This window comes from Ursus arctos, unplaced genomic scaffold (assembly GCF_023065955.2).
Source record: "Ursus arctos isolate Adak ecotype North America unplaced genomic scaffold, UrsArc2.0 scaffold_26, whole genome shotgun sequence".
In the NCBI taxonomy this organism is placed as follows: domain Eukaryota; kingdom Metazoa; phylum Chordata; class Mammalia; order Carnivora; family Ursidae; genus Ursus; species Ursus arctos.
The window spans coordinates 40690472-40704147 of NW_026622941.1; the positions used below are offsets into that span (position 1 = coordinate 40690472).

Consider the following 13676-nt stretch of genomic DNA (forward strand, 5'->3'; position numbering starts at 1 on the left):
ATTTCTCTTGTTTATAAGCCCCCTTGTCTATGGTACTTTGTTATAGCAGCCCAAACTGATTGAGACAGTACTTGTATTTCTATTGAGATTATAAATGGTGCATTTTCTTAAGTTTTCTGCTTCTTGGCAGTATATAGAAATGCAGTTGATCTATGGTATTCATCTTATATTCAGGAACCTTTTGGGCTTTTTGGTAATTGTAATATTTTGTACATTCCTCCAGTGTGTGTGCGTGGGTGCGTGTGTGAGAGAGATAATCATTTCTTTGACAAATAATTATTTGTCAGATCTTCCCAATACTCTTTTTGCATCTCTTTTTAAAGGATTAATTTATTTTAGAGAGGGAGGGTGCGCAAGTGGGGGAAGGGGCAGGGGGGAGGGAGAGGGACAAGCAGACTCTGCGCTAAGAGTGGAGTCCAACACAGGGCTCAGTCCCACTACCCTGAGATCATGACTTGAGCTGAAATCATGAATTGAGTACTTAACCGACTGAGCCACCCAGGTTCCCTTCTTTTTGTGTCTTTTTATCTCAATGTGTTGTCTAGAACTATGAGACTACAAGTCATAATGGTGGGAGTCCTTGTCTTTATCCATGTTTTACAGGGTATAATTTTAGTATTATACCATTAAGTTTGATGTTTCTTTCCTTTTTTTAAAAGTAGGTTCCACCCTGGGCTTGAACTCACAACATGGGGCTTGAACTCACAACCCTGAGATCAAGACCTGAGCTGAAATCAAGAATCAATGATTCCCATTGCATTAGGTTTCCCAATTCAGTGATTGGGTTTCCCCCTGTAAGGTCTGGCCTAGAAGGGCAATCAGAGCTCTCCAAGGATGCCCAGTCCTCTCTCATAAATTAATTCTCACAGTCATGGTGAAGGTTATATCTTTTGGACTTGCCCAGGTTTTGTGAGTCAGTATTAAGTGACAAATCCACTCTAACATTCCAGTCTTCCTAAGCCTTTTCTTTCCTCTACATTAAACTAGGGCAAGACTGGCATTTCTTCTCACTGTGGGCAATCTTTTGGTCCAAGTTTCAACCAACCAACCAACCAAACTGTTAGAACCCTGTCTAATTCCCCAAGCTGCAATATTAAATACGGGATCTCTGCTTAATAAACCCATATCAATGAATTTGGCCTGATCCAACTTCTGTTCCTTCCACCATTATACCACACCCTTAATATCCATTCCTTGGATTTCTGTCTGTAAAATTTGGAAAACTCAAGTCATTCTTTTGGAGTGTAGTGCATATCCTCATGGATCACACTTTGAACCTCATCTTTAGTGCCCTGCTGGATTTGAGTGTAGCTCTAAGTCTAGAAACATCGAGATGTGTAGGAGTGGTTCCTGAAGAAACTCAGCACTATCTTGCATGGCAGCTGCCTCAAAGGGCTCATTCAGTTTCCTCATACAATGCAGGGTTGATCCCTTCAGACAGGAATGGACCATCCACTCCTACTATGGATAAAGAGGCCACTCCCACCAGAATGAAGAAGCTGCTCCTAAGGGGGGGTGGGGGGGTGGAGAGGTGACTCCCCTGGTGAAGCACACTATTAGAATTTAGAGACTCAATGTCTTAAGCTTTATCAGGGCCTTCCCACACATCCTCATTCCAATTTTCAGAGACCTGTTTCTTCCCAATCAATGCCCTCACTTTAACAGTAGACACCCTGCAAGGCTGGGAATTCGACTTGCATTGCAATTCATCCAGTCAGAGAATGAGATTCGTGGTTTAATTTTCAGCGATCTCAGTCATGTAGCTATAGGAGATAAGGGTTTCTTTCAGAACACACACAGAAGCTTTCAGGTCATTCACGTGGTTCTTGAGCTAGAAATTCAAATCCCTGAGCTCATCCTTTTTTCCCCCCACTTTATCCAGTGACATTAGGAGCAACCAACCAGTCTCATTATATTTATTAGTTTGCCAAAAATGTTTGAAAGTATCATATACACAGTCACCCAGATTCTTGCTTCTTATAAGTAGTTGATTAGGAGTATCCAATTAGGAGTATCCAATATCCAATCTGGATATCCAATATCCGGATTAGTGATATTTTACATATCTTAATTGACAGACCATGCCAAGGACTATCAATGCTCTCTTTAATAGTGGAAATGGAGTCATTCATATCTTTAAATCTAATCAAATCAGAAAGCCAATTCTAGAAATCCTAAATCCAATTCAGAAAACTTATCCTTAAGATTCTATTCCTCCAGAACCACTCTCTCTATACCAGAATCTGTGTTAGTAGTATTAGTCAGACTTCTCCACACAAACAGAAACAATGGGATATATATGTACACAGGTCGATAAATATATATGAAGATTTATTAAAAAAATACACACACACATATATATATATGTAAAGAGATTTATTATAAAGAATTGGTTCACGTGATTATGGAGACTAAGAAGTCCCACAATTTTCAGTTGCCAAGCTGGAGACCCAGTAGAGCCTATGGTATAGGTCCAGTCCAAAAGTCAGCAGGCTCAAGACTCAAAAAATGCTGATGTTTCAGTTCAGATTTGAAGGCAGGAAAAGACTGATGTCCCAGCTCAAGGAAGGCAGGGAGGTAGAGCTCCCTTTTTTCTATTCAGGTTTTTAATTGATTGGATGAGACCCACCCACACACTAGAGAAGACATTCTGCTTTACTCAGTCTGATTCAAGTGTTAATGTCATCCAGTAAGTCTTCACAGACTTACTCAGAATTTTGACAAAATGTCTGGGCACACTGAAGCCCAGTCAAGTTGACACATAAAATTATCACAACTGTCAACACAGCAAAAAGTGAATACACAGAATGGAGGAAAATATTTGCAAATCATATATCTGATAAATGGTTAATATCCAGAATATATAAAGACTTCTTAGAACTCAACAAGAATAAACCCAAAATGGGCAAAGGATTTGAATAGACATTTCTCCAAAGAGTATATATACATGGCCAACAAGCACATGAAAAGATGCTCAACATCACTAATCATTAGTGAAATCCAAATCAAAGCCACAATGAGATACTTCATACCCATTAAGATGGCTATTATCAGAAAGGAAAAAAAATAACAAGTGTTGGTAAGGATGTGGAGAAATTGGAACCCTTGTTCACTGCTGATAGGAATGTAAAATACTGCAGCCACTACAAAAAAAGTATGGCAGTTTCTCAAAAAATTAAAAATAGAATTACCATATGAGCCAGAAATTCTACTCCTAGTATACAAAGAATTTAAAGCAGGGACTTGAACAGATATATTGTACTCCTGTTTATAGCAGTATTACTTACAATAGCAGAGGTGAAAGTAGCCAAAATGTCTACTGATGAATGAATGGATAAACAAAATATAATATATATATATATCCACACACACACACACACACACACACACACACACACACACACACTGGAATATTATTTAGCCTTCAAAAGAAAGGAAATTTTGATACATACTACAACATAAATGAGCTTTGAAGACATGTTAAGTGAAATACACCAGGCACAAAAGAACAAATACTTTATGATCCCACTTACATAAGGTATCTAGAGTAGGCAAATTCATAGAGAATATAGGATGGTGATTTCCAAAGTTTGGGGGAAATAAGTGGTTATTGTGTAACGGGTCAGAGTTTCTGTTTTGAATGATAAAAATTTCTGAAAATATATAGTGTTGATGTTTACACAGTATTGTGAATATACTTAATGGCACTGAATTATACAATTCAAAATAGTTAAAATCATAACTTTTATGTTATGTATATTTTACCACAATAAAAAATTGAAAACTAGGTAATTGCCCATTTAAAACAATAATTGAAATGTAATAAATATTTATAACATATGTATGACATGAAGTATGATATGAATACCACAAAGGCCAGGAGAGGGAAAAAGGTAGAATATTGCTGTAAGGCTCATACACTATTCAAAAGTGGTAGGATACTACTTGAAGGTAAATGGTGATAAATATGTATGCTATAAACCCTAAAGCAAGCACTAAAAAGGTCAAACAGTGTTATAGCTAAGAAGTTAATATAAGAAATAAAACGGAATCATAGTAATATATTCAATCTAAAAAAGTGAGAAAAAATAAAAAGGCAACAAAAAGCACATGGGACAAACAGAAAACAAATAGCAAGGTGGTAAATTTAAACTTAACCATATCAATAATTACATTAAAAATAAATTGTCTAAACATCCTAGTAAAAGGCAGAGACTGTCAGTTTGGATTAAAAAAGAAACCCAGGGCACCTGGGTGGCTCAGCCGTTTAGCGTCTGCCTTTGGCTTAGGTCATGATCCCAAGGTCCTGGGATCGAGCCCTGCATTGGGCTTCCTGCTTGGTGGGAAGCCTGCTTCTTCCTCTCACACTCCCCTTCCTTGTGTTCCCTCTCTCGCTGTCTCTGTCAAATAAATAAATAAATAAAATATTAAAAAAAAAAAAGAAAGAAACCCAATTAAATGCTTTCCTATAGGAAACCCACTTTATTTTTTTTAATTAATTTATTTTTATTACCATATAATGTATTATTTGTTTCAGGGGTACAGGTCTGTGATTCATCAGTCTTACACAATTCACAGCACTCACCATAGCATATACCCTCCCCAGTGTTCATCACCCAGCCACCCCATCCCTCCCATCCCTCTCCACTACAGCAACCCTCAGTTTGTTTCCTGAGATTAAGAGTCTCTTATGGTTTATCTCCTTCTCTGGTTTCATCTCGTTTCATTTTTCCCTCTCTTCCCCTATGATCCTCTGCCTTGTTTCTCAAATTCCACATATCAGTGAGATCATGATAATTGTCTTTCTCTGATTGACTTATTTCATTTAGCATAATACCCTCTAGTTCCATCCATGTCGTTGCAAATGGCAAGATTTCTTTTTTTGATGGCTGCATAATATTCCATTATATATACATACCACACTTCTTTATTCATTCATCTGTCAATGGACATCTGGGCTCTTTCCATAGTTTGGTTATTGTGGACATTGCTGTTATAAACATTGGGGTGCACGTGCCCCTTTGGATCACTACATTTGTATCTTTGGGGTAAATACCCAGTAGTGCAATTGCTGGGTCACAGGGTAGCTCTATTTTCAACTTTTTGAGGAACCTCCATACTGTTTCCCAGAGTAGCTGCATGAGATTGCATTCCCACCAACAGTGTAGGAGGGTTCTCATTTCTCTGCATCCTCGCCAACATCTGTTATTTCCTGACTTGCTAATTTTAGCCATTTTGACTGATGTGAGGTGGTATCTTATTGTAAGAAACCCACTTTAAATATAATAACCCAAATATGTTTAAAGTAAAAGAACAGAGAAAGCACAAAGATGGTAACACTCATCAAAAGAAAGCTAGAGTGGCTATATTAGTAACAAACAAAAGCAGATTACAGAGAAAAAGAATTATTACTAGAGATAAATAAGGTCATTTCATAATGGTACCATGGCCAATTCATTGAGAAGACATAGCAATTCCATGTGTTTTGGCATCTAAAACAGAGCTTCAGGGTGCCTGCGTGGCTCAGATGTTTGGGCGTCTGCCTGTGGCTCAGGTCATGATTTCCAGATCCTGGGATTGAGCCCCACATCAGGCTCCTGGCTGGCTCAGTGGGGAGCATGCTTCTCCCTCTCCCTCTGCCTCTCCCCCTGCTTGTATGCTCTATCTCTCTCTCAAATGAATAAATAAAATCTTTAAAACAGAACTTCAAAGTACATGAAAAAACTTTGATAGAACTATCAGAACTAGACAAATTTGTAATTATAGTTAAATATTGCTATACCCCTCTTTTGATAATTGATAAAGTTGAGAAAAAATGATGGAAAACTTGCACAATACTATCAACCAACTTGACATAATCATTATTAATAGAGTACATCACTCAACAACAAAATACAAATTCTATTCAATGCATACATAACATAGAAAAAAAATCTCCAAATATTTGGAAAATAAACACTATTCTAACCCATGGGTCAAAGAAAAAAGTCAAAAAGAAATTAGAAAGTATATAAAACTGAATGAAAATGAAAACACGGCATTTTCATTTGCAAAGGGAGATATGTATTGAAAAAAACCACTTCTCACAAAAGAAAAAAGTTCTCAAATAAATGACCTCAGCTTCTACCTTAAGAAACTGAGAAAAAAGAGTAAATTATATCCAAAGTAAATAGTGTAAATGAAATAATAAAGATCAGTGTGGACATAAGTAAAATAGAAAACAGTATTAAAGAAAATCTGTGAAATCAAAAGTTGGTTCTTTGGGGCTCAGTTGGTAGAGCATGTGACTCTTGATTTTGGGGCTGCGGGGTTGAGCCTCATCTTGGGTGTAGAGATATCTTAAAAATAAAATCTTTAGGGGTGCCTGGGTGGCTCAGTCAGTTGAGTAGCTGACTCTTCATCTTGGCTCGAGTCATGATCTCAGGGTCTTGGGATCAAGCCCTGCATCAGGCTCTGCTCTCAGCAGGAAGTCTGCTTGAGGATTCTCTCTCCCTCTCCTTCTGCCCCTCCGCCTGCTCGCTTGCTCTCCAAAACAAATAAATAAATCTTAAAAAAAGAAAAGTAAAATCTTTTTTTTTTTTAAAGATTTTATTTATTTATTTGAGAGAAAGAAAGGGTGAACATGAGTTGGGGGTAGAGGCAGAGGGAGAGGGAGAAGCAGACCCCCTGCAGAGCAGGGAGCCCGATGGAGGGCTCGATCCTAGGATCCTGAGATCATGACCTGAGCTGAAGACATGTAACCGACTGAGCCACCCAGGCGCCCCCAAAAAAGTAAAATCTTTAAGAAAAAAAAAAAGCTGGTTCTTTGAAAATAACAATAAAATTGATAAACCTCTAGCCAGATTGATAAGGGAAGAGAGAGAGAGAGAAGACAAATTGCTAATATCAGAAATGAAAAGTGATATTATTACAGATTCTACAGATAACAAAGAGATAATGAGGGATTATTGTGAACAACTTTGGGCCAATAAAATGATATAAGATAAAATGGACAAATTACAAGACACAAACTGTGAAAGCTCACTGAAAAAGACAGATAACCTGGGTGGCTAGGTGGCTCAGTTGATTAAGCATCTGACTTTGGCTCAGGTCTCAATCTTGGGGTCCTGGGATCAAGCCTTGCATCTGGCTCCCTGCTCAATGGGGAGTCTGCTTGTCCCTCTCCCTTTGCCCTTCCCTCTGCTTGTGCTCTCTCTGCCTCTCTCTCAAATAAATAAAATCTTTTAAAAAAAAAGATAACATGAATAGCTGTACAATTTTTTAAAATTGCATTTGTAGTTTAAAACTTTCCCATGAGTTAAACCACAAATCTAGATGGTTCCACTGATTATTTCTCCCTACCCCACCCAAACACTTAGTTTCTACCAAACATAAAAGGAAATGCCAATTCTCAAAGTCTTACAGAAAACTGAAAAAAACATTCTATCTGAGTCTATAAAGCTAGCATTAGTCTGATGCCAAAACCAAGGTATTAAAAGAAAACTACAGGCCAATATATTTTATAAACATAGACACAAAATTAACAAAATTTTAGTAAATTGAATACAAAATAATAAAAAGAATGCTACATTAGGAGTAAGTGGAATTTATCCAAAAAATGCAAGGTTGGTTTATCAGTCATAAATCAATGTAATTCTCTATTTTAACAGATTTAAAAAGACCAAAAAAAAAATTATTATCCCAATAGATGCAGTAAAACCTTTTGATAAAACCCAGTGTCTACTCCTGGTTAAAAATATCAGCAAGCTGGGAAAAGAAGAGAATTTCCCCAACTTGATAAAGAACGCCATAAAAAATATACCCCCACTATTATACTGAATGGGGGAAGAGTCAATGCTTTTCCCTAACATCAAGAAGAAAGCAAGAATGTTTCATTACTTCTAGTCAACTTTATCCTGGAGTTCCTGGCCTACTCAGTAAATTTAAAAGGAAGTTTATTTATTTTCCTCCTTCCCCCCAAAAATGAAGTTGAAATGCACACAGATATGAAAAGGGGACTCAAACTGCCTCTATTAGCATATAACAGGGCTGTCTATGTAGAAAATCCCAAGGAAAATATGAAGAAAATCTAAGAGGACTAATTACTGGGTTTTATTATACAAAATGAACACTCAAAAATCTATTGTATTTCTATTTATTAGTTGTGAACAATTGAGAATGGAAATTAAAAAGCAATACTATTCACAATAGTAAAAAAAATATGAAATACTTAGGGACAAATCTAACAAAAGATATGCAAGGTCTAGCACTTCTGAGAAAAATTAGACCTAAATAAAAAAGAGGTTCGCTGTTTTCATAGGTCAGAAGACTCAATATTGTTGAGTTCTCAATTCTCCCCAAATTGAGCTATACCAGCAGGCTTTTCCCCCAGTAGATTTTGACAGACCAATTCTAAATTTTATATGGAAATGCAAAGGGAGAAAGCAGTGTAGATAAAGACAGTTTTTAGGTTATGAGTATTTGAGTGTGTCACTGCAGAGAAAGAAGCCCAAAAGAGGAAATGGGGGTAAAGGGAAGATGTGAGAGAAGAAGTTGCGCATAATTGAAAAAGAACAAATTTGGAGAACTAAGAGTATATAATTTCAAGAATTATCATAAAACCTCAGTAATAAAAAAAAAAAAAACAAAAAAAACCCCCAGAAACCTCAGTAATCAAGACATTGTAGTATTAGCATAAACACAGATAAATAAATCAAGAGAACAGACTAGAGAGTCCATAAACTCATACATATATGGTCAATTAATTTTCAATAAAGATGCAATGAAATGCAATGGAGAAGGGATAGTCTTTTCAACAAATGGATCTAGAATAATTGTCTAAAAAAATCTTAATATCTGATATCATATACAAAGATTAAGACAAAATGAATCGTAGACCTAAATGTAAAATCTGTAAGTATAAAACTCCTAGAAGAATAAATAGGAGAAAATGTTTGTGACCTTGCATTAGTCGAAGTTTGCTTTGAAAGAAAGAAATTGGACTAAGGAGTTTTGTTCTTTGAAATACACAATTAGTAAAAGAAAAAGACAAGCCACAGAATAGGAAAAAATATTTGCAAATCACTTATCTGATAAAATTTGCAATCAAAATACATAAAAATACTCAAAACTCAATAATAAGAGCATAGATGAATAAGCTTTTAAAATACGGTCAAAATATTTGAACTACCAAAGAAAACATACTGAATGCAAATAAACTTGTGGAAAGTTGCTCAAAATCATTAGTCATCATGAAACTGTAAATTAAAACCACAATGAGATACTATTGTACACCTTTTGGAATAGTTAAAATTAAAAAGACCGACAACATCAAGTGTTGATAAAGATGTGGAGCAATTGCAAATCTCATATACTGCTTGTGGGAATATAAAATAGTATAACCACTTTTTAAAAAGTTTTAATTTAAATTCCAGTTAGTTAACATACAGTGTAATATTATTTTCAGATGTACAATATTGTCACTCCACACTCCACAAAACACCTGGTGTTCCCCACAACAAGTGCACTCCTTAATCCCTTCTTCTATCTAACCATCCTCCCACCCCACCCCCTCTGGTAACCATCATTTTGTTCTCTATAGTTAAGAGTCAGTTACTTGGTTTGCCTCTCTTCCTCGCCCCCAACCATGTTCGTTTGTTTTGTTTCTTAAATTCCACATATGAGTGAACTCATGGTATTTATCTTTCTCTGACTGACTTACATCACTTAGGATACTACTCTCCAGCTCCATCCACATCATTGCAAATTCAAGATTCCATTCTTTTTTATGGCTGAGTAATATTCCATTGCATATATATATATATATATATATATATATATATATATATATATATATGACATCTTCTTTATCCATTCATCAGCTGATGGGCATTTGGGCTTTTTCCATAATTTGGCTATTGTTGATAATGCTGCTATAAATATAGGAGAGCATGTATCCCTTCAAATCAGTATTTTTTTTTAAAGATTTTATTTATTTGACAGAGAGAGACAGCCAGTGAGAGAGGGAACACAAGCAGGGGGAGTGGGAGAGAAAGAAGCAGGCTCCTAGCGGAGGAGCCCGATGTGGGGCTCGATCCCAGAGCACCAGGATCACGCCCTGAGCCGAAGGCAGACACTTAACGACTGCGCCACGGGAGCCCCCAAATCAGTATCTTTGTATCCTTTGGGTAAATCCCTAGTAGTGCAGTTGCTGGGTCATAGGATAGTTCAATTTTTAACTTTTTGAGGAACCTCCATATTATTTTCCAGAGTGGCTGCACCAGTTTGCATTTCCACCCAACAGTGTAAGAGGGTTCCTCTTTCTCAGCATCCAATACCTGTTGTTTCCTGTGTTCTTAATTGTAGCCATTCTGACAGGTATGAGGTGATATCTCATCATAGTTTTAATTTGTATTTCCCTGATGATGGTATTGGCACAAAAATAGACACATAGTTCTAAGGAACAGAATAGAAAACCCAGAAATGAACCCACAACCATATGGTCAATTAATCTTTGACAAAGCAGAAAAGAATATCCAATGGAAAAAAGATAGTCTCTTCAACAAACGGTGTTGGGAAAACTGGACAGCAACATGCAAAAGAATGAAACCGGACCCCTTTCATATACCATATACAAAAATAAATTCAAAATGGATGAAAGACCTAAATGTGAGACAGGAAGCCATTAAAATCCTAGAGGAGAATACAGGTAAACAATGTCAATGCCTTTGACATTGGTCTCCTGAGCGAAGGGAAACAAAAGCAAAAATAAGGCATTAAGGCTTTATCAAAATTAAAGTTTCTGCACAGCAATAAAAACAATAAAAAAAAACTTAAAAGGCAACCTACAGAATGGGAGAAGATATTTGCAAATGACATATCTGATAAAGGGTTAGTATCCAAAATATATAAAGAACTTATAAAACTCAACACCCAAAAACCAAATAATCCAGTTTGAAAATGGGCAGAAGACATGAATAGACATTTTTCCAAAGAAGATATCAAGATGGCCAACAGATATATAACCATTTTTTAAAAGTTTGGTAGTTTTAAAAAGGTGAACATTTATATACCACATGACCCAGCCATTCTAACCCAAGTATTTATCCCAAAGAAATGAAAGCATATGTCTATAAAATAAGTCATGAATAAATATACAAATATTCATAGCAATTTCATTTTTTTAGAGAGTGAGGGGGCAGAGGGAGAGGGAGTGAATCTTTTTTTTAAGATTTTATTTATTTGAGAGAAAATAGATGCTGTATGATTCCACTTATATAAAATTATTTTAAAATGCAAAATAACTTATAGTGACAGAAAGCAGATTGGCAGCTGCCTAGAGATTGGGGTGGGGGTGGGGGTCAGGAAGGGTAGATAGGAGGAATTGTAACTGAGCATAAGGAAACTTTTTGGGGAGATTGGTAAGTTCATTATGTTGATCGTGATGAGGTTTTCACAGGAGGTTATATTATCTAAACTTGTATACTTAAAAATATTTACAGCTTATTATGTGTCAATTATACCTCAATAAAGGTGTTAAAAGCAAACACCAGGTTATTATTGTTAGTTGTGGGGAGTTAGAGCAGGAGTAAGTTTATTCGGAGAATGAGAAAGTACAAATATTTAGCACTCCTTAAACATAGGAAAAAACTTTCTTGAATTAATTTCTTTCAACCTGACTGATTTTGTTGTATTCTGTTTGAGAGAATAGAACGCAGTATAACCTTAATGGTTTGGGGTTTATTGGATTGTTATATTATTCAAGCTTTTGTTCATTGTCCTTGAGTTTCTACTGGCCAATAAATTCCCCTTCCATGAGCTGGAATTCAAACCAGCTTTCTTCTTGTTAACAGCTATTTGACAAAAGTTTACTTAAGAACAAATGAAAACTATTGACTGAAATTAGATATCAATATTAGCTATAGATTTTTATTTTTCTTTCTATCCCAGTCACTCAATAGCACATGTGATTTATTTCTTAAAAGGCTTAATTAATTCTGATAGGAAAGTAAAAGAGACTAACAAAATTGGAGCATGTTATCCACAGAGTCAGGTGAAACTGTTATTTGAAATCAAAGTTACCTCAAACATAGTCAAAGATCATGAAAATAAAATGAGTTTAAAAAAATGTAGCTTATCATTGAAAGTTAAAAAAAAAAAATTAGTAATCTGTAAACCTCTCATTTACGACCTACCTCTCTGGCTCGATAAAGCTGTGCTTGCTCAATCCTAGAGATGACATCCTGTACTGCAAATGGGATCTCCAGCTGAGGGACCCCTGATTTATACAGGGCTTTGCTGGATATGATGGTGGAATCTGCAACTTCTTTTTCTGATTCAGATTCGGGGTCTATCCCACCTTGCATTTTGATAAATATTTTGAAAAGTTGAGTGATTTTCTTTTATTTCTTCTTTTTTCACAGAATATAGGCAAATGCTAATAAAGGTGTCCACGAGGAAGCTAGGAGAGGTCTTTCCTGCTCCCAGAGGTTGTGGTTTACCCTAATTTGTTGCTAACCATGGTATTCCAGTCCTGGTGATGTCATAGTAGATCCATTGTGACATCAATGACTCAAACATTTCTAGAGTGCTTACTATAAGCAGAGAACTAGGCGTTCTATCTATATGCTGTGATGGTAGGGGGGAGGGAGGGTAGGAAAGAATAGACAAGAGGAACGCTAAAAGAAATAGAAGATATAGCCTTGCTTAAATAAGCTTAAAATCTAGGTGTTAGAATTCAAGATCCAGTATATCAAATGTAACTCCTGATTCTTCTCTCTTTCTGAGGTTTTGGCTAAGAATTTTTAAATCTGTAATGGACTAGTTGTGTTACCATGTCTTCAGGGGCCCCTGAACTTGTCCTAGACATGTAATAATTTGGAAGCTATTATTTGGGTGAAGATCACACTCTTTGCACTGCCTAGTTGTTCATTTTCCCAAGGAACGTGACTGAAGAAGGTTTTGAAATTCCATAGCTGGCTGGAGAAATTGAAGGGAACTGGATGCTGCTTTGTAACTGAGAGGAGTATTCTGGGCAGCTCCTTTGATTGCAGAGGAGGTGAAAAGATTTAGGACACTGGAGCAATTAAAGGACAGGGTAGTTTTGTTAGCTGTGTAGCTTTTTTATCTATTAAAAACTTTGAAACAGTACAGAAAATAATATAATAAATAGCCATATGCTTATCACATAGAATGAACAAATATTAACATTTTGTCATATTTGCTTCAGAAATGTTTTTTTAAGATTTTTAAAAAATTTATTCATTAGAGAGAGAAAGAGAGAGCGCGTGGGAGAGCATGAGCAGGAGGGAGGGTCAGATGGAGAGGGAGGAGCAGACTCGCCACTGAGCAGGGACGCCACAGGTGGGGCTCAATCCCAGGATCCCGGGATCATGACCTGAGCCGAAGGCAGACGCTTAACCAACTGAGCCACCCAGGCGCCCCTGCTTCAGAAATTTTTAAATAAAATAAAGCATTAGAGATAAAGTTGGAGTCCCCTTTGGTGTTCTCCCTAGACTCCTTCCTTCCCCTCTGTCCCTTTACAGAGCTAATGACAGTCATGAATTTGAGGTATTTATGTCTAGTCTCTGTTTATATAGTTTTACTACAGGTGGATGTATTCATAAAATATATAATATCATTTTGTAGGTTTTAGACTTAATACAAATTATGGATGTATAATTTACTTTCTCTACAAG

The 13676-nt window shown here is 36.3% G+C and overlaps 2 protein-coding genes across 4 annotated transcripts in view; one reads left to right on the forward strand and one right to left on the reverse strand.

The window, feature by feature from the left end:
- FAM186A (family with sequence similarity 186 member A) overlaps positions 1 to 12350 on the reverse strand; it is a gene marked incomplete at its 5' end in the record, with an annotated part of 60558 nt that extends 48208 nt beyond the window's left edge. Inside the window, one exon of the mRNA XM_057318828.1 lies at positions 12174 to 12350. Coding sequence (XP_057174811.1) covers positions 12174 to 12350 — 177 coding nt within the window. The remainder of the gene's footprint in view (positions 1 to 12173) is intronic.
- The window catches only part of LARP4 (La ribonucleoprotein 4), a 192818-nt gene that overhangs the window by 108276 nt on the left and 70866 nt on the right, over positions 1 to 13676 (forward strand). The gene's annotated exons all lie outside the window — the stretch shown is intronic.